Here is an 18,366-nt window from a genome sequence, read left to right as displayed (position 1 = left end):
CCGTCTCCTGTCTATGCTGTCAGTGGGAACACATAGCCAGAAAAGCTCTCTTCAGATGAATTCTTAGATCATCTTGCCTTGGAATAAATACATTTTCAATGTAACACCCCCTATTAATGCCAGGGCTCAAAGCCTGCCATTCTAGTAATTTGTCTCCACTGCACCTACACATTTATTAGGGGATGTTTCTTGTTTAATTTTAAACAGATACTAGAGGGGTAACATTTCATGTGTACTAACACAGGGATCCGTGAAGCTGTATGCTTGTGGCTTTCTTTTTTATAAATTAATTTTTACTGGTGGAATAGATTGGCTTTACAATGTTGTGTTAGTTTCTGCTGTATAACAAAGTGAATCAGCTATGTATGTATGGACATATCCCCTCTTTTTTTGAATTTCCTTGCCATTCAGGTCACCACAGAGCACTGAGTTGAGTTTGCTGAGCTATACAGTAGGTTCTCACTAATTACCTATTTTATACATAGTATCAATAGTGTATTGGAGAAGGAAATGGCAACCCACTCCAGTATTCTTGCCTGGGAAATTCCATGTACAGAGAAGCCTGCCGGACTACAGTCCGTGGGGTTGCAAGAGTCAGACAGGACTTAGCGACTAAACCACCATCAATAGCGTATATGTGTCAATCCCAAGTTCCCAATTCATCCCACCCCCTCTTTCCCTTGATGCCCATAGGTTTGTTCTCTACATCTGTGTCTCCATCTTTGCTTTGTGAATAGGTTCATCTGTACCATTTTTTTGTGGCTTTCTTAAGAAATGGACCTTCCTGTGCAAACATGTGGGCCTGTTTGAAAGACACCTGTGCCTCGTGCAGCCTCTCACAGAAAGCAGGACGTGTGGTTGGGAAAGTCTGATTGGAAAGATAAAATGCTTGTGCATCTATTTTTGCTTGTATTGATACTTGAAGCTTATTGGGCAGTTTGCCCGGAAGTAATTGACTTGCCTTGCCCTTGCCTCTCCCCAACCACCCCGCCCCCTCAGGTCTAGAATAGGTTTCCGCAGCGTTCCGTCAGTGCAGTTAGTGGACTCTGTGAAGCCCTTGGACCCGTTTGGGATCGGTGCGTCCTGCATGGAGGGAGCCTCACACTCACTTCCATTTTTTAAAACTTAAAGCCAAATATAAATACTTAGTTTTCGTTTTGATTTTAAATGAAGCCCTTAGACCGTTTGGGATCAGTGCGTCCTGCATGGAGGGAGCCTCACACTCCCATTTTTTTTAAGCTTAAAGCCAAATATAAATACTTAGTTTTCATTTTGATTTTAAGGGGCCATTTGTGTTTCTCCCTCCCTCTCCTTTGTCTCTTGGCCATTTAATCTGTAGGCTTGACTTGGCAGTCAGCTTATCAGAGGTCAAAGGGGACTGCTATCGTCTGTTCCAGGAAAAGGGCCCTGAGACAGAGGCTCAGAGATGGGGAATCAATAGGAGGACGAGTCCTGGCTACTGAGCTGAGCTGGGGCACAGATCAACAAGGTCTGGGCATTGGGGCCACCTTCCTGCTTTGCCTCCTCCCATTGGAAGGGCTCTGCCTGGCTGGTCAATACCTCGAGCTCCATTTCAGAATTTCCAATTAAACTTGTGTGCTGTCCTCTTCACTGTGATGCAATAGGGAAATGTCTGACATCTTCTGTCACAATTGTATGATCCCTCTGAGATCAAGGCTCAGGAGATCAATAGGCTTTCTTGGTAAGACTTGTGATGCTCTGGGCTTTCATCAGAGCCTTAGCTGTGGTGGCCATGGAGGGCCGGCACAGGAGACAGAATTGCTTTTGAAACACTGCTCGCCTCCTCCTCACCTCTGTGGATGAAAAGGAGGCCCCCCCTCCTTCTTGCTGAAACCTTCGTGATCAGATGGACTGTTTGAGAAGATGGATGGATCCTCCACCCGTCCACATGCTTTGCCATCAGGACGATGAGCCAGCTGGGGAAAGCTTTGTCATGGACATACGAGGGACTGGCTGGCACCCCATGCACAGCTGCTATTCTGAAATGCTGGACGGTCGTCATTATTCCCAGGATGAGGAGATGTCCCTTACCCACCCCCATCATTCAACCTGAAATCTTTGTCTTTTAAAACTAATTTCAGGAGTTCTGGTCATCAGATTACTGTACATCCTTTCCTCGTTATTTTCCAAGTCTTGGAATAGGAAGGCATTTGAGAAGGTCCCAGAGGCCATTGGTGATCTGTGCACACTTATCAGCCACCAGGCTTTGGAATCTCATCTGTCAATGAGAGAATAATTTCTCAAACTCAGTTACATCTCTTCTGTTGGAGATGCTCCATCACACCTGTTCAACCCAAGGACAACCCAGTTGTCCAGTTCAACCCAAGGACAGACTTTAAGTCTCACTAGGGAGGTCCTCAGTCCCTCTGTTGAGAATTCTATTGTCAAGATGAGTTCAGGGCTTCCCTAGTGTTCCAGTGGTTAAGAATCCACTCTGCATTGCAAGGGTAACCAGTTTGATGCCTGGTCTGGGAAGATCACACATGCCACAGAGCAGCTAAGCCCGTGCCACACAACTACTGAACCTGTGCTCTGGAGCCTGCAAGCTGCAACTACCGAAACCCTCACACTCTAGAGCCTGTGCTCCCCAACAAGAGAAGCCACTGCAACGAGAGGCCTGTGCACTGCAACTAGAGAGTAGCTCTTGTTTACCGCAACTAGAGAAAGCCCGAGTGTAGCAACAAAGACCCCGCACAAGCCAAAAAAAAAAAGAGAGAGAGAAAGAAAGAAGAGTTCAGATGAATTAAGCTCTGAGAATTTACACGGATGGCTACCAACTTGGAAAAGCCACCGTTGTTGGGGTGCTGGAGTTTGGATTCAGAGGTTCAGGAGGTTGTGACGTATGGCCAGTTGTCAGGACACTGACCCGGGTACACACACATGGGCATGTCATGAACATGAGCAAACTGCCAATTGCTGGAACTGACATACACAGAACATCAGGGGAGCAGTGTCTGTGATAACTAAAGAAAACTCAGTGCTGCTGGTGCAGTTACCTGGCTCGCTCCCATGGGCTATCCTTTGCTCTGCCCTCACTGGTCTGTGTGGACTGCATTAGGGTGCTTTTCTGTCCTTGTTCTCCTGGGTTGGGTGGCCATGGAGAGGTGCTGGCAAGAGATGAGGGGGGTTGGGTGGGACAGAAGTTGGGTGCAGGTTTCTCTCCTCTGTTGATTGCCCCCTGCTGCTCTGCTGTCCTTTGTACCTTTTTTGAACCCAGACTGTAGCCCTGGATGTAGTCCTTCATCACCCGATTTGACTGTGTCTCCTGTGTTCTGTTAGGACCTTGATTGACAAAGTCTTCTTTATTGGTGGCTGAGAAATGGCACCTGTGATGAGGAAGATGATTGCTAAATGGATTATGCTTGGGCTCAAATAACTAGGAAAGTGGACATCTATGGGCTCTCTGTGGACATTCTTTGTTTCTGCCCCATAGAGATGAGGGCATGCTGATTAGTGTAGACAGCCATGGAGAATTCTCTGGATTTCTCACGTGAGGATATCACTTCATATCATCTAGGTTTCCTTGGTCAGGCTGCTGTCAGAGACGCATCAGAATGGGAATTCCACCTCATTCGGACTCACTGGGAATTCTGGTCTTGTGTGTTCATCTCAGGACCTTCTCTGTTGGGCTCCTGAAGATACAGGAAAACCTAGGATGGAGCTGATGCCTCTGGGAACTTAAAATGTTGGGGGACAGTCGAGACATAGTGGGTACATGCAGAGGTCTGCACAGGCCCCTGGGAGCACAGCCCAGGAGGTGATCCCCTTCAGCATCAGACGCTCAGGAGATGGCTTCCTGAGGATGGCACTTGAATCAGTTAAGATGGAAACGCAGGACACTGTGGGTTTTGGTCAAAGGTGGCAAGAGAACAGGGAAAGAAGCAGCAGTGGGAGGGTCTGCTAGAAGGCGGTTACACCTGGACTCTGAGTGTGGACAGAGGTGGCAGGCGGAAGGGCAGGAGCAGCAGGGTATGTGGTCCCCATAGCCCTCAGAACCCTCTTATTGCCACACCTGTGTCCAGCACTGGAGGAAGATGAACACCTGAGGGGGATGGACAGGAGCTGAAGACCTGCTGTAGGGAGTTAGGTGCTCTTGATGAAGGGCTTTGGGGGAAGGGAGGAAGCGTGGAGTGATTCGGGGATGCAGAGAGGTCCAGAGCAGGGACCAGCAGCCTCACCCATTGCAGGAGGCACCAGGGTGTCCACCTGGCCTCTTCTCCCCATCTGTCGAGCTTATAGACTCCTCTAGCACCAGCTCCGTGTTCTTATTAATTTGCAGAGAAAAGAAACACCTCCATTGTCTAGAGTCAGAAAAATATGTTTAGAATCAAAGGAACAAAGACCAAGTGTATTGCTTGGGAGAGGACACTGTCAAGCAAGCAGATTGGCCAGGAGTTGCAGTCACCTGGGCTCTGTCAGTGATCAGGGCTGACGGTGACCCTGAGCAGGATGTGGGCAAGTTCCCGACAAGCCACAGCAGGACTGGCCACTCATTTCTATCCAGAACATACAAGACTTATGCTATTCCATATAAATACTTAGGGGACTGGCGTGTAGTTTTGAATTAAAATCCTACTTCTGTTAAATATGACATTTTCAGCTCCTTTACCTTTTCCCGTTAAAAAGACTGAATTATTTATTTGCCTCATTTTAAAAATTGCAACACAGTTTGGTTAGAGGAACAAGACTCCATTCTCACCATTTAATAGTGTTTTCATATCAGTTACTTCCTTCAGAATAGTTACTGGCAAACTTGCAAATTGGTTCTTGTTGTTCGATTATTTATAATAACTTCCTTGTCCTCCTATTTCTTTTTTCCTCTTATCAGTCTCACTAACCTGTTATTAAGACTTCCACATTGAATTTTCTTATTGCTAGAAGAAGCAAGATGATGTTTTTAAAAGTCATCTTCACATCAATTTTTATGGTAATAAGTTTAGTATTTCTCCTTTTTGACATATCCATTTTCAGGAACCTGTGTATATCATAATAAATATTATTTCTTGTATGTCACATCAATGCAGTTCAGTGAACAGGTGTTTATCCATCTTTTGCTATGTCAGGACATCGTCCTGGGTGCTGGGGATGCAGGGGGATGGTTTATAGTCTGTCCTGAGTGGCTCACAGGTTTCAGGTCACCACCCTCACCACCAGGGTTTTCACTGTGGGAGATCCACCTTCCCTCCTCCCCTCCCCTCTTCCTTCCTTCCTTCTTTCCTTCCCAAAGCAGGATTTTTGTGTGCCAGTAAGCATTCCAATTCAAGTCTGCTTTAAAAAGTGTTTTTTTTTTTTTTTAACACATTGTGGGCTGGACCCTCAGGCTGTGAATGGTGTGGTTTGGCAGGTGGAGTGGGTCCTGGGCTCACCCGGAGATGGGATCACCTGGGCTCACCTGGAACCTCCGTGGAGTCTACAGAACAGAGGCAGTGACAACTGTTAAGGTGACTCTGTGACAAACACTGACACCTCTGATTCCTAGCAAGCTACAGATTGGTTCAATCCACTGTGTATCTTACATTCCTTATCCTGGCTTGTGTATTTGATGTTATTTGCTGGGGCCAAAAAGTGCTTTTTCCTATGAAATGGCCCAATTATTGCTGTCTGGAGGAGGCTTCCAGAAGATGAGTTTTGGGGGCCCCAGGATATGTTTCAAAAGAAAAAGAGTAAGATGAAGAAGGCTGGAGATTGCTTTCCTTTCCAGGTTGTATTTCTGGGCAGTCTGCTTCAAAAATTAACAAGTTCCAGCTGAAAATGAAAAAATACAGCAACAAACTTTAGTTCTCTATCTGCGGGGGGAGAAAAAAAGAGTTATTTGGTCTTTAGGATTCATTTGTGCCAAGGAAGGGTGGGTCAGCTTAGAAATGCAGAATCACCTCTGCATGGTACCCTTTTCTGTAGAAAGTGATCACCACTAGTGGTCTTCATCCCCCTTCCTTTGGCTCCTGGTTACCTGTTCACGAGAAACTTTAATCCTGACTGATGAGGGAGGTGGATATTATTTGGTTGTGGGCTATGGTGTGATTTATGCCAGATAGTTGAAGTTTTATTTTGAGAGGTTCCTCCCCATTTGGGGGCTTCCCAGGTGGAACTAGAGGTAAAGAATCTGCCTGCCAATGCAGGAGATGCAAATTTTATCTTTGGATCGGGAAGATCCTCTGAAGTAGGGAATGGCAACACACTCCATTATTCTTGCTGGGAAATCCCATGGACAGAAGAGCCTGGTGGCCTACAGTCCATGGGGTTGCAGAGAGTTGGACATGACTGAGTGCAATCTCCATTTTTAACTGAAGAAATGGAAGAAAATACTGGAGGTCCTGAGAGTGAATTCGATTTAAAGAAGTCAACTGGAAGCCTTTTACTCCCAGCTATTTTTCTCCAACCCCAAGTGGAAGTTGAACTTTACCCCTAGATCATGCCCGGTTAGGGCTAAACCAACCAAGGAGTCATGTCCAGAAGAGAAGTGGCCCCTGGACAGCTTAGGAGGTCTGCAAAGTCCTTTCAACTCATCCTACCTATGATTTAAGTACTGCTAATTCAACTGGCCTCTAGTAGCATTAAAAGATCATTCCTGGCATATTTCCTTCTCTGGGACAGGAAATTGTTGCTCAGTTGTATCCGACTCCTTGTGACCCCATAGACCATAGCCCGCCAGGCTCCTCTGTCCATGGAATTCTCCAGACAAGAATACTGGAGTGGGTTGCCATTTCCTCCTCCAGGGGATCTTCCTGACCCAGGGATCAAACCTGCATCTCCTGCATTGGCAGGCGGATTCATTACCACTGAGCCACCAAGAAAGCCATGAGACGGGAAGTTGAGGCTTAGATGTTGGTGGATTTGTCCAATGCAGCTCTATTCAGGTTCACATTTTGACTTCCTCTTAATTGCCACCAACTAGGAGTCTGGTTGTGAGAGTCAGTGTTTAAAGATGGACACTGAAAGCACATTTCCCCACTTTCTTTGTGTGGTATATATGGTTAAGAAATGTCTTTCCATCCCCCAAAGCTGACCAAAGCCTTATAGAACCTCTTGCAGTGATGTAGAATTTGCATTGAATCCATCTGTAAGAAGGAAATGGTTAAGAATTGGACTTTTAACTTCATATACCTTTTTCTTCCAAGAGAAGCTCCCTAGAGTGTAACTTCATCATGACAGAAAGATTCATGATTCAAGAAGCTTTCTTGTTTCTTGCCTCTTCCTGGATGCCTAAGTGGAAATTATTACCCAGATATTGTTTTTCCAACAGATATATTTGTCTCATCGCTTTTGAATATTCTTCTTTGTAGCCATGTCATTATGTGAGCCAGACTGAGCATTGCAGAGTCATCTGTTTGGTGAAAGCCATTGAACATTTACACCACTTGTCAGACACGACAGCTTTTCTCAGATATCTCTGTCTCCAAGGGTAAGAGAAGTCCAGTGTTTCATTCCTTCATTCATTCTGCACCATTGTCACATGATTGTCATGTGAGAGGTACTCTGCTGGGCTCCCAAAATCACAGCTGACACACAGTCCTGCTCTTAAGGGGCTTACAGTCCATTCAAAAGGGTGATGGGTTTACAGGGTGAAATACTTCAAGGTCACATGGAGCCAGATCATAAATGTGATGGGTATTCAGAAATGCAAGCGATTACATTTCCTTAGATTTAGTTAAAGAACCCGCCTGCCAATGCAGGAGATGTAAGATACCCAGGTTTAATCCCTGGGTTGGGAAGATCCCCTGCAGGAGGCCATGGAAACCCATTCCAGTTTGGGTTTGCCTGGAGAATCCCATGGGTAGAGGAGCCTGGCAGCTATGGTTCATGGGGTCACAGAGAGTTGGACACGACTGAAGCAACTTAGCATGCACACAGTGTGATTTTAAAATGCAAAATGTACAAATACCTGTTATGAGAAAAATTAATGTTATTATTTAAAAGGTGACTACTATTCTCCCTCCTTCAACCCTTCCTCCCAGAGGTTAATGGTCTGATGTTCTTCCAGATGTTTTCTGTGTGTATAGAGGGCTGGGGAGTGGAGGAGGTAAGACTCAGCCTGACTGGGATTAAATCCAAGTTCACCTTGACCTTGGGCAAGCTGCATATCCTTTGTGAACCTTAGTTTCTTGAAAATGGGGGACCTTAAAAATATTAATGTCAACCTCATAGGCCTGCCGTGTTGTACACAGCTGTCTAAGCTGGGTTTTGACCCATCGTTTTGTGCACATCTTTTTGTGTTAACTCCTATGAGCAACAACCATTCTTTGTGGTGCAGAGTTCCCAGTGTGGCAGTCTTACCGAATTGTTTGGTTACTGCAAGAAAGGTGTGCTTTTTTATTCAGAGAAGATTATTTTTTATTGGGTGATGGGGGCATTATCTGAAGGAGACAGGCATTTGGGTAAGTTTGAAGTATGTTCTGGAATTTGGGACCCACGGTTGTACAGAGGGCATTACAGGTTTGCAAAGAAAGAGGCAGGGATCTATTTACTCCTTCAATAAATATTTACTGACTGCTTACTATGTTTAGAAATGGGAATAGAAACTGGAAATAGAATAGTGAACAGGAGGGAGTCTGTGTTCCAGTGTGATTGAAGGCCTGGTGCTGTGCATTTGGGGATGGCTAATGGGGGTGGGGTGGGTAGAAGGGGCATGTCTAAGGACATGCATTGTTGTGTGAGCTCTTCCTGGGCACAGGCCAAGGGTGGAATGTTTTGCAACCGCCCGTCCCTGTGGAAATGTCCCAGTGACCTATTGATGGCATCTGTGGAAGTAACCCAGCCTGAACAGAATCTTGATAGGAAGCATCCAGCTGAGCTGGGCTCAGTGGGCTCAGGACTCAGACCTGCTTTGTGAAGTTAGACTGGGATGCCCAAACAGTCTCACTCTGAGGACTTTGGGGAAAGTTCTGACAATTATGGGTCATCTAGCAAATCCAGGACATAGCTATGGGTCAGGAAAGGTCATCTACACTTGGAAATATAGGAGATCAAAAACTTGTTCATTTAGTGACCAAAAATCAAACACGCTCTCATGTCAGGGTCATGAGCTGATTAAAGCTTGTATCGTAAACTTAAACATATTCCTGTAATGATCAATTTCCCCAGTAGAGCATCTCACCAGTGATCTTAAACTGCCTTAATTTTATGAGGCAAGAGAATGTGGTGGGTATTGAAAAGAAGGGTAGTAAGAGCGAGCAGGGGCTTCCCAGGAGACTCAGTAGGTAAAGACTCTGCCTGCGATGCAGGAGATTCAGGAGACGCAGGTTCAATTCCTGGGTCAGGAAGATCCCGTGGAGGAGGAAGTGGCAACCCGCTCTAGTATTCTTGTCTGGGAAATCCCATGGACAGAGGAACCTGGCTGGCTGCATTCCATGGGGTCCAAAGAGTCAAACACGACTGAAGGGATTTAGCATGCATGCACAAGAGAGAGAGCAGAAGGCAGAGGCAGCTGGGGATGGGATGAGGCTGGGGTCATGGTCTGGGTGTCCTGTGGTTTGTCCACTGCCAAGAGTGTGTGGTGCTCACCCCATCCTCAGTTATGTGGACTTGGAGTGGGACTGGCATTTGCAGTGATGAGGAAAGGACTGAGTGCAAAATCAAAGGCTGTGAGTCCAAATTAAACCCAAGCAGGCTATCTGGTGGAGAAGCTGATTTTGAGGCATTAGTCCAGTTCCTCACTGTGTTGGACGTTGTTCTGGAAGCAAGCATTTCGCACTGTGGTCAGTGGCTGTTCCTCGTTACTGTGGTATCAGAAGCATAAAGCCCAGACATAGTCGAGGGCTGAATTCATGCCATAAAAGGTGTGTCTACTTCTCCAGCACCAGAAATATTTGAAGGCAATAGCGATGGCTCCATATATGTCAGGGAAGAGGGTGTTCCCAGGAAGAAGCAGGCAGAATGTCAAAGTAAATTTATCAACATAAAAACAGTGCTTTTTAATAATTTTTCCAGCCATATTAGTTGTTAAAGGAGAGACCACGTCGGGCAGCATCGTGTGCTGAGGGTGGAAGAAATAGGACTTAATGTCGGCAGCTGAACCGACTTCTTTTCATGCTAATGCACACAGCAGTCTGGGGAGGATGCTGCCAAGAATAATATAGAATATTCTGAAGCCTACAGTGAAAGCTTGCAAAAAAAGAAATCTCATTTTACTGAGTTCTTGAAAGAAGGAAACTGTGGCAGGCAGTAAATTAATCCTGTTATTAAAAGTGGTGCTGCCTACATGAAGCCTACACACACACACACACACACACACACACATATTCTTCAGCCCTCATGTCTCCTTTTCTATAGCTGTCTCAGATCACTCAGGGACCAGCATGTGGGTGGCCTTTGAACACTGATCTCTCTTATTTCTAGATGAAGATACCACTTAGTCTCCACTTATAATGGAGTCCAGTAATCAGTCATGATTTATTTCAGGTTGAATGGCATGAACTTCCTAATAGTTGACTACTTTTGTTATATTTTTGTTTTAACTACTATATATTTTGTTATAACTACTTTTGTTATATCAAGTTCAATGGTTCATCCTAATAGTTTAGACATACTGATTAATGGAGGGTTAGCTTTCCAAATTTGAAATCTTGATGGATCTTATAGATGATTAAGTTGTGAATCAGACTTAGTATTTAAAATCTAAGAAATCCAGCAAGAAACACTGCCATATTATTAGGGTTGTAAGCACCTCTCTTAGGTTTTTCAAAGGACCAGTGATGTAAAAATCCAACTACTGTGAACTGGTAGTCTAGTAGAATTTGTATAAATTAGGAAGATAAGTTACCTTTTGGGAAAATTACAGAAAAGTAGTGTTCATTAAAAATGAGACAGAATTAATGAAATTAATTAAGAATTAAAAACTGGAATTTAAAAGTTAGTTTAAAATTAAACATGACTGATTATCAGCTCTCTTTAAAAATTTTTCTGAGGAAAATAAGCTTTAAATTCTTAAAGATGAATAGATTTAATCTATAGATTAGATACAATCTTTATAGACTAAAGCTTAATTGTAATTAATATTTAAAAAAACTAAAAGATAAATCTGCATTCTGCTAGTAATAGACTAGTAGACAGGTATAGTGGTCTAGTTATAAATTGTTGCATTACCTAAAAGTGAGTTGACTTAGGTAAAGGGTACCTTCCTCACATGAGAATGAGTGTTATGTGAAGGATGATGAGTGATTTCTAAAGAAATCAGTAAATACCAAGACACAGACCTCGGTGACTCTGGATGTCCCCATCTGGAACACTAACTCTCCTCGTCAAGAGATTATGGCAGGTGAGCAAAGAAACAGTTTCAATGCTGCACCTTTTCTCTGCACTTACTTACCCAGCCTAATTTCTTCTTCATCACAATAGTAAGAGAGCAGGTTCTATTTTGAGGAATTGTAGGAACTGTGGACTTAATTGCAGGGCCCTTCAGACTCAATGAAACAGATCTATTTCTGAGTATTCAGAAAGCTTAAGGAATTATGTACTGGTATAAAAGCTTTATTTACTCATTGCAGTCACCAGAGACCATCCATGCTGTTACTCTCAGGATCGAGCTGCTGAACTGAACTGAACTTATGTGATGAGGAATTTCTGCTTCTTACAGTATCTGAAACATATAACTGATAGATTCAGTGTTGACTGACAGACTTCCGAGAACAGTCAGCTTTCATACATCTCTAGATAAAAAAGTAGTGTTAAAATATAGGGACTGCCTGTATGTATGTTTTCTTATTTGACGAATACTTCTGTTCCCCTTTGTGTCTGGCACGTGTGAACTTGGTGGTGGCGGCGTAGGGAGCAGAGGGCAGGTGCTGCGTGGTAAGAGTGTGTGGTCAGGTGGCCGCCTTCTGAACTGTAGTGGAAGGGACTCCCTGGTGTCCTCCTAGAAGAACTCATTTCTGCAACTTTTTGAAGGAAGCACTTGGAACCAGACCTCTGCTGGATGTGGAGGTCGGAGATACAGGAAGAGGGAAGAGAGGGATCTTGTCCTGTCTGTTAGCTGTCCTAAAGCATCACCACGTGACATTTGTAAGTTTCACCAGATGGGAAACACAGGAGTGTGTCCTGGGGGAAAGAATTTTACACAGACAGACAATGAATAAGGTGACTTGGCAGTCTTTCCTGTCTCTGGTTTCTTTGATGGTTTTGCTTCCTTAGGAAAAATCTGCAATTGTTGGGCTTTTTTTTCTGCTGCATTGTAAATACTTTGCAGCTGTTTCTCTTGTCTTTACTGTTTTCTATAAAAATCACCATGGTTTTGAGAGGACATCCTTTTAAAAGCCATTGATGGCTTCGGAGAGCAGAAGGAAAATTATTGAAAGTATAAACACAAAAAGAAGTTCTAGAATCACTGACCTGACAGCACTGTTTTGTCTCTTGGTAGTGAGGTTGCTTATTCTGAATAATGTGTATCTACTGGTCTGGCAAGTTAAAATAAACAAAGCATTTTGAGGCCGTTAAGGAGTATTTAGAATGTACTTAGTTGAGATGGAGGTTCTAAACATTTAAGCTCAGTCCTCTTGCAGGCGATTCATGGTGGGGGCCTCTTTGGCCTTGCTGAAGGGTGTGGAGGAGGACAGGACACATTCTTGCTAAAAATTCAGCTCTGAGGGCACTTATTTTTAGTAAAGTCTGAGATTATTACCTTCAATTACTGTGGAAGTTAGAGTGTGCATAAATCTCTTTGTGATCATATAATACATTGTAAACTAGTACACCTGCATTGCAACACAAGTGTTTTTTATAAATGTTATGCGGCCATCTTAAAAATTTCACATTTGCAAGAGATTTTCTCCCTTCTATACTGATTAAACTCTAAGTTGTCAAAGTGACATCTATGTTTTCTCCTACTTAGAGAGTTTTTCCTGAACTATCTGTTTTCACCTTTAGAAAATGAAATTTGTTAATGAGACCAGTCCAGTTGTCTATAGTTCAAATGACTGTACTAATGTTGATAATGCTCTTTACTTGATAACTTGTTATCATGCAGTTTCTAATTGTGATCTCTCTAAGCCTAGCAAGGTCTTTTTTGGGGAAAATTCCTGTTGTCATTCTTTGAGGGAACTTTCTACATAATTTTGGATAGTTGAAACCAGGTAGAAATAGTGGGAAAGAGTGCATTCTTAGCTAGAGTGAAGAATTTTTTTCCCCTAGAACTGTATTGTAAAAACTTGTAGTGTCCACAGTAAATCCCTGAGGCAGAGGACAGGGTTCCATGTGCCTGCGTGGCCCCTGAGAGGTGTGGGTACTGGCATCTGATAACTTTTTACAAAGGCAGGGGGTGTGCTCCGTGATTCCAGGTCGTGGACCACGACAACATCACACTGGGTAAGAGAGCGTTGCTGTTTACCTTCTGAGGCTTTTCTAGCTTGAGTGTGCCTTGCTGACAAGTTCAAAGGCATATTTTGCCCGTAAGCTCAGGTGACTCCTGGGTGGCAACTTCACACATAAAATAAAGCAGAAAATTCAGCAATTAGGCCACTGTCATTAGTCAAACTGGATAATTTCAGACAAAAATAAACGAAGGTGGATTTTTAGAAGTGCTTTGATTTTTTTAAATGAAAGTTTGGGTATTAGTCATCTGTTGCTGCATACAAATTACCCAAACATTTAGCAGCTTAAAGCAACAAACCCTGCTGCAGAGTTTCTGGGAGTGGGGAATCCAGGAAGTTTCAGCAGGCGCCTCCGGCTTAGGCTCTCATGGGCTGCAGTCAAGGTTGGTCAGGATGCAGTCGAGGTTGGTCAGGGCAGTCAAGGTCAGTCAGGGTGCAGCCTGTGAGGCCCTCTTCCAGGCTCACCCATCTCCTCCTTTTCTGGTGCAGGCTGGCTGCTGGCTGGAGACCTCAGCTCCTTCCTTTGGGGCCTCTCCTTGGGGCAACTTGCAACCCAGTGGCTGGCTCCCCTCAGGGACCAGGGGTACCCAGGATAGAGGCCCCCAAGAGGGATCCTGGTACTTTTACTGTCTCTGGTCACTCGGAGCCCCAGGTCCAGCCCACTCATGGGAGCAGGGGGTCACATATTGTATGGATGTGAGAGTTGGACCATAAAGAAAGCTAAGCGTCAAAGAATTGATACTTTTGAACTGTGTTATTAGAGAAGACTCTTGAGAGTCCCTTGGATTGCAAGGAGGTCAAACCAGTCAATCCTAAAGGAAATCCGTCTTGAATATTCATTGGAAGGATTGATGCTGAAGCTCCAATAGTTTGGCTACCTGATGTGAAGAACTGACTCGCTGGAAAAGACCCTGATGCTGGGAAAGATTGAAGGCAGGAGGAGAAGGGGTCAACAGAGGATAAGATGGTTGGATGGCATCACTGACTCCATGGACATGAGTTTGATCAAACTCCGGGAGTTGGTGATGGACAGGGAGGCCTGGTGTGCTACAGTCCATGGGTTCTCAAAGAGTTGGACACGACTGAGCAATTGAACTGACTACCCTCCTTGGGTTGTCCCTGCATCTCTTTAAGTGTTTGGGACTTTGCGATAAATAATGGGAGCTAAAGGCTCTGCCCTGAGAACCCAGGAGTGGGCTCATTTCTCCCTCTTCAGAGTTCGTGTTTGGGAATGCCCTCAGTGTACACATTTCCAGTGTGAACGATTTGATACCTCACAGAACAAGGTTATATAAAACCAAAACAGTTACAAGCATCCTGTGGAAGCAAGGTTCTGGCCCCCTGAGGCCCTGATGGTTTCCTGGGGACGAGTCAGACAGGTGAGGATGCGGAGTGGAGGCTGCCAGACTTCCTGATGGAGACGCAGAAGTGGGACGAGCTCACAGGCTCCAACCTCAGCCCGGCTGTGCTTCCTACTCCTGCTGCTTTGTCATGTGTAGAGAGAATAAAAACAGAATCTGTGCAAGGAGAGTGGTGAGAGTGAGAGGTAATGCACAGATAAGGCTTGATGTGGGGCAATGCTGGTGTGAGCTGACACTAACATGAACTCATGTGTCCCAGGCCTGTGTCTCCAGTGTAATCTGCCTGAAATGTCTTCTTATACACGTGGTCAGGGACTAGTGATGTTAGCTCCACATTCTCTCTGACGAACGTTCATCCCCACACTTCTTCATCCTGTGAATCTGTTCAACGGGCCAGTGAGTGAGTGGGTCCCTGAGCCTGGGGGCCCGTTCTTGTCAGACAGGGTTCCTTAGATAACTGGGGTCGAGCCCAGCCACAGAGCATTTGACAGACTTTCTTCTCTCGTTTTTCCCTTCAGTCTCACCTCTCCTACTACCCATAGCCTCCTCTGAACACCTCACATACTCACAGCCCATCGCCCTGAGTCTCTGAGGCACTTTTCCTCTGTGACAGGTTTCGTGCCTGTCACAGGGGTGCTGGTGTTGCCTCCTGGTTAGGTGATGGGAGCACTGTCATTCCCCGATTCTCACCACACTCCGTGTGATGATGGGCACAGACAGATGCAGCTGTGTTTTCTTTCTTATGGAAGATGTGCTGTGGTCATGCAGCCGCCAGACGCCACGATGCCCGAGGCCACCGTCACCATCACTAATGCCCTCTTCTTTCCCCGCAGCCTGCGCCTTCCGGTACAATGGGCTCTCCTTCGTCTACCTCATCTACCTCCTGCTCATCCCCCTGTTCTCGGAACCAACTAAAGCTACCATGCAAGGTAAGAGCCCCTGGCTCTCTGCTCCAGGGCGGGGCGCATCTGGGGGTCCCTGGGGTGTTGCTATCGGAAGGGAGAATGCCGGTCCAGTGGGGAGCTGGGGCACTTGGTGGTGATGAGTTTCTGTCACTCGCAGTTGTTTTTCCCACACATATTCCCCAGCAGGCCTGCGTTTGTAGGTTCACAGAGGGTCTGGAAGGTTCTGGAACTCAACGTGTGGTCATGAAAATGAAGTGAATCTGCAGGTTCTCTGTGCTGGGAGTAGGCGGTGGGAAGTGCAGCTAGGACATGAGCAGGAGGCCTGGGGAGGAAGCCGGCGGTTGCGACGGCTTCACACGTCAGCTGGATCTGTCGTGTGTGCCTCAGTCAGGTACAGAAAGACACAGATTCCAGTGCTAGTTTTTCAAGTGTGCGATTGCAAACCTGTAGCTCCTTCCCCAGTGCTCTCCAGGAACCTGAAGGCATAGAGAGAAACAGTGACTCTTTCTTGAGGCTCCGACGAGGAAGCTGGTCTGATTTGAAGTTCTTCACAAAGAGAGAAATTAAACTGCACTGAGCTAATCGAATTAATTGTTTTTTTGAAACGATGCCGTTACAAGAAATCAGGACTGTGCCCTATGTCTTAGGTGAGAATGATGGCCCTGTGTTTATAGCAAAGGACAGGAAGTCGGGCTTGACATGGGAATGGCCATGGCTCCACGGTGCCAGCTCACAGTGCTGACTTCTCAGGAAAAGCAGTAAAGTCCTGGTGTAAACAGAGTAGTAAATCATGACTGTCTTTCCTGTTCTCCCCCCGACTGTTAAATTGATTGTTCATCCTGATGGTTAGGACTGCAGATGCACTGTTGGTTTTCTTGCCTTAGGAAGAATTTAAGTAATAGCTCTTTTAATTTGCTTAAATCTTAATACACACAGTGAAAAAGGGCTAGAGAGATGTGAGTCTAAACAAATCCTTATCAGACCAAAAATATGTTGTTTACAAGACCCCGCCCACCCAAGCCTCCTTCCTAGAGTCCAACATAAACAAAAACATTTAAACAGCTTAGCTTCTGGCCTCGTAACCAAGATGGCAACACACGGGCAACTCCTACCTCATGGCTGGGAGCTCATGTATTAAAGAAAGAAGGTTTCACCTTTAGAATTAAGTGCTTTAGAAATGAGTACCTGTTTGTCCTCAATTAAATGATCTGTTGCTTTTCTGTCAGGGTGTCCCCTTGTTTTATCTGGAACCAGGTCATGGGGTTTCCTTGTCACACTCAGTGATGACGCCTGGCTTTGCTTCTTCCCAAGTGACCCAGTCCTGCTCTGCCCAGGGCCTCCGTCTCTGTGGGGGTGGGCATGTGTAACGTGGCCCATCATCTCTGCCCGAGCACAGAGAGGGTGACTCAGTCAGGAAACACACAGGTGAAGGATGAGATCAGACACGCAGGGCAGTTTCTGTGTATGGGAAAAAATGTCTGAATCCCCAAAGTGTCACAGGCCAGAACACAGACAGCATCGTGTGCACAGGTGTCTGCCTACCCGCTCCACACACCCCACCCACCTGGGGCTGAGGGACCAGCAGCTCAGAGGGAGCCTGCAGGCATCTTTCCAGCTGGTACCTGGGGACAGGGCTTGAGGTTGTGTGTCCTGTCCTCCCATCCTTCCTGTCTTTCAGCGCCAAGGGGCATGGCCGAGACTCACAACCTTATCTATTTGCTGTGTCTGGAATCGCACAGGGACTGGAGGGAGGGAGGCCCCATGTGGTCTTTATGAACTCACAGGACTCACATTCTGGCAGTTCTAATTCTGTGATTGGAGGGACCCAGCCCAGGCATTTCTAGTGGAGCTGTGGTCCAAGGTTCAAGTCACATGGTCCAGGAAGATGCCTGTGTGGCATCCACACAGACGGTGGTGGACCTGGTGGACCTGGAAGGGTGATGCTGTGTGGCTTTGCAGAAGTCTTGGGGTCACACACATTTCTCACAGATGGGTAGGAAGGTCCAGTGTCATCTGGGAGAGAACTCTAGGGAATCTGCTTTGCCTGCCGTTCAGGGCCTCTGTTGCACAGATGCACACACACGCACATGCTCACATGTGCATGCACAAACACATACACACTTCTACACACATGCACATGCCCCCACATGCACACACGCACACACACACTCCTGCACACACACACACAGGTGGGCATGCACAATCAGGGCTCAGAGGATGGGAACTTTTAGTAAGTCAGTATGCAGATTGCTTCTCCCTTCTTTCTCCTTGGATTTCTCAGCAGGAGTCAGATGTCAGTATAGTTCAGGCTCAGGGTGGTCTCAGTGAAGCCCCTCTCCTTCGGCTGGAAATCTCCATCCTCCCAACTCTATTGGCTCCTCAGACATTCTCCTTGTCCCCCGTCTACTCAGGTCTCCCCAGAGGCTGAGCCAGAGCCCATTTTAGTGCAGTTAGTTATGGAGTCCCTCCTTATGCACCACCTTGAAGATGGCAAGGGTTTTGCTCTTTTGTTCGCGACTGTGTTTCCAGGACCGGGGACAGCGCCTGGTGTCTAGCCGTTCCTCCATCAATATTTACAGAATGAATGAATGAGTGCATTTGTTTTCAGAGTCTAGAGTTCTTGGCATCTAGGAGCCCAGGCCTTGTCCTCTGCTTCCCTCGGCCTCCACGAGAGCAAACGTTGCAGGACAGTTGATCACTCACACCTGTCTCTCCTCTGGAGACAGAAGCTTGGGTGTGGGGTAATAGGTCCTGGGAGTTTGCTACTTTAGATTTACT

The 18,366-nt window shown here is 45.9% G+C and overlaps 1 protein-coding gene and 1 long non-coding RNA gene across 4 annotated transcripts in view; one reads left to right on the top strand and one right to left on the bottom strand.

Moving 5' to 3' along the window:
• The window catches only part of PIEZO2 (piezo type mechanosensitive ion channel component 2), a 252,316-nt gene that overhangs the window by 25,002 nt on the left and 208,948 nt on the right, over positions 1-18,366 (top strand). For all 3 annotated transcript variants that reach the window (XM_061399951.1, XM_061399953.1, XM_061399952.1), the window contains exon 2: positions 15,517-15,612. In XM_061399951.1, the coding sequence (XP_061255935.1) occupies positions 15,517-15,612 (96 nt within the window). The remainder of the gene's footprint in view (positions 1-15,516; positions 15,613-18,366) is intronic.
• LOC133237657 (uncharacterized) lies at positions 11,481-17,401 on the bottom strand. Its single transcript, XR_009733291.1, has 4 exons — positions 17,211-17,401; positions 16,774-17,046; positions 13,340-13,428; positions 11,481-11,596 (listed from the first exon to the last, which is right to left on the bottom strand). It is a non-coding gene; the product is annotated as an uncharacterized LOC133237657 (long non-coding RNA).

This window comes from Bos javanicus, chromosome 24 (genome assembly GCF_032452875.1).
Source record: "Bos javanicus breed banteng chromosome 24, ARS-OSU_banteng_1.0, whole genome shotgun sequence".
NCBI classification, from domain to species: domain Eukaryota; kingdom Metazoa; phylum Chordata; class Mammalia; order Artiodactyla; family Bovidae; genus Bos; species Bos javanicus.
The sequence above is the reverse complement of the archived record's forward strand: the minus strand, read 5'-3'. Positions and strand labels throughout refer to the sequence as shown.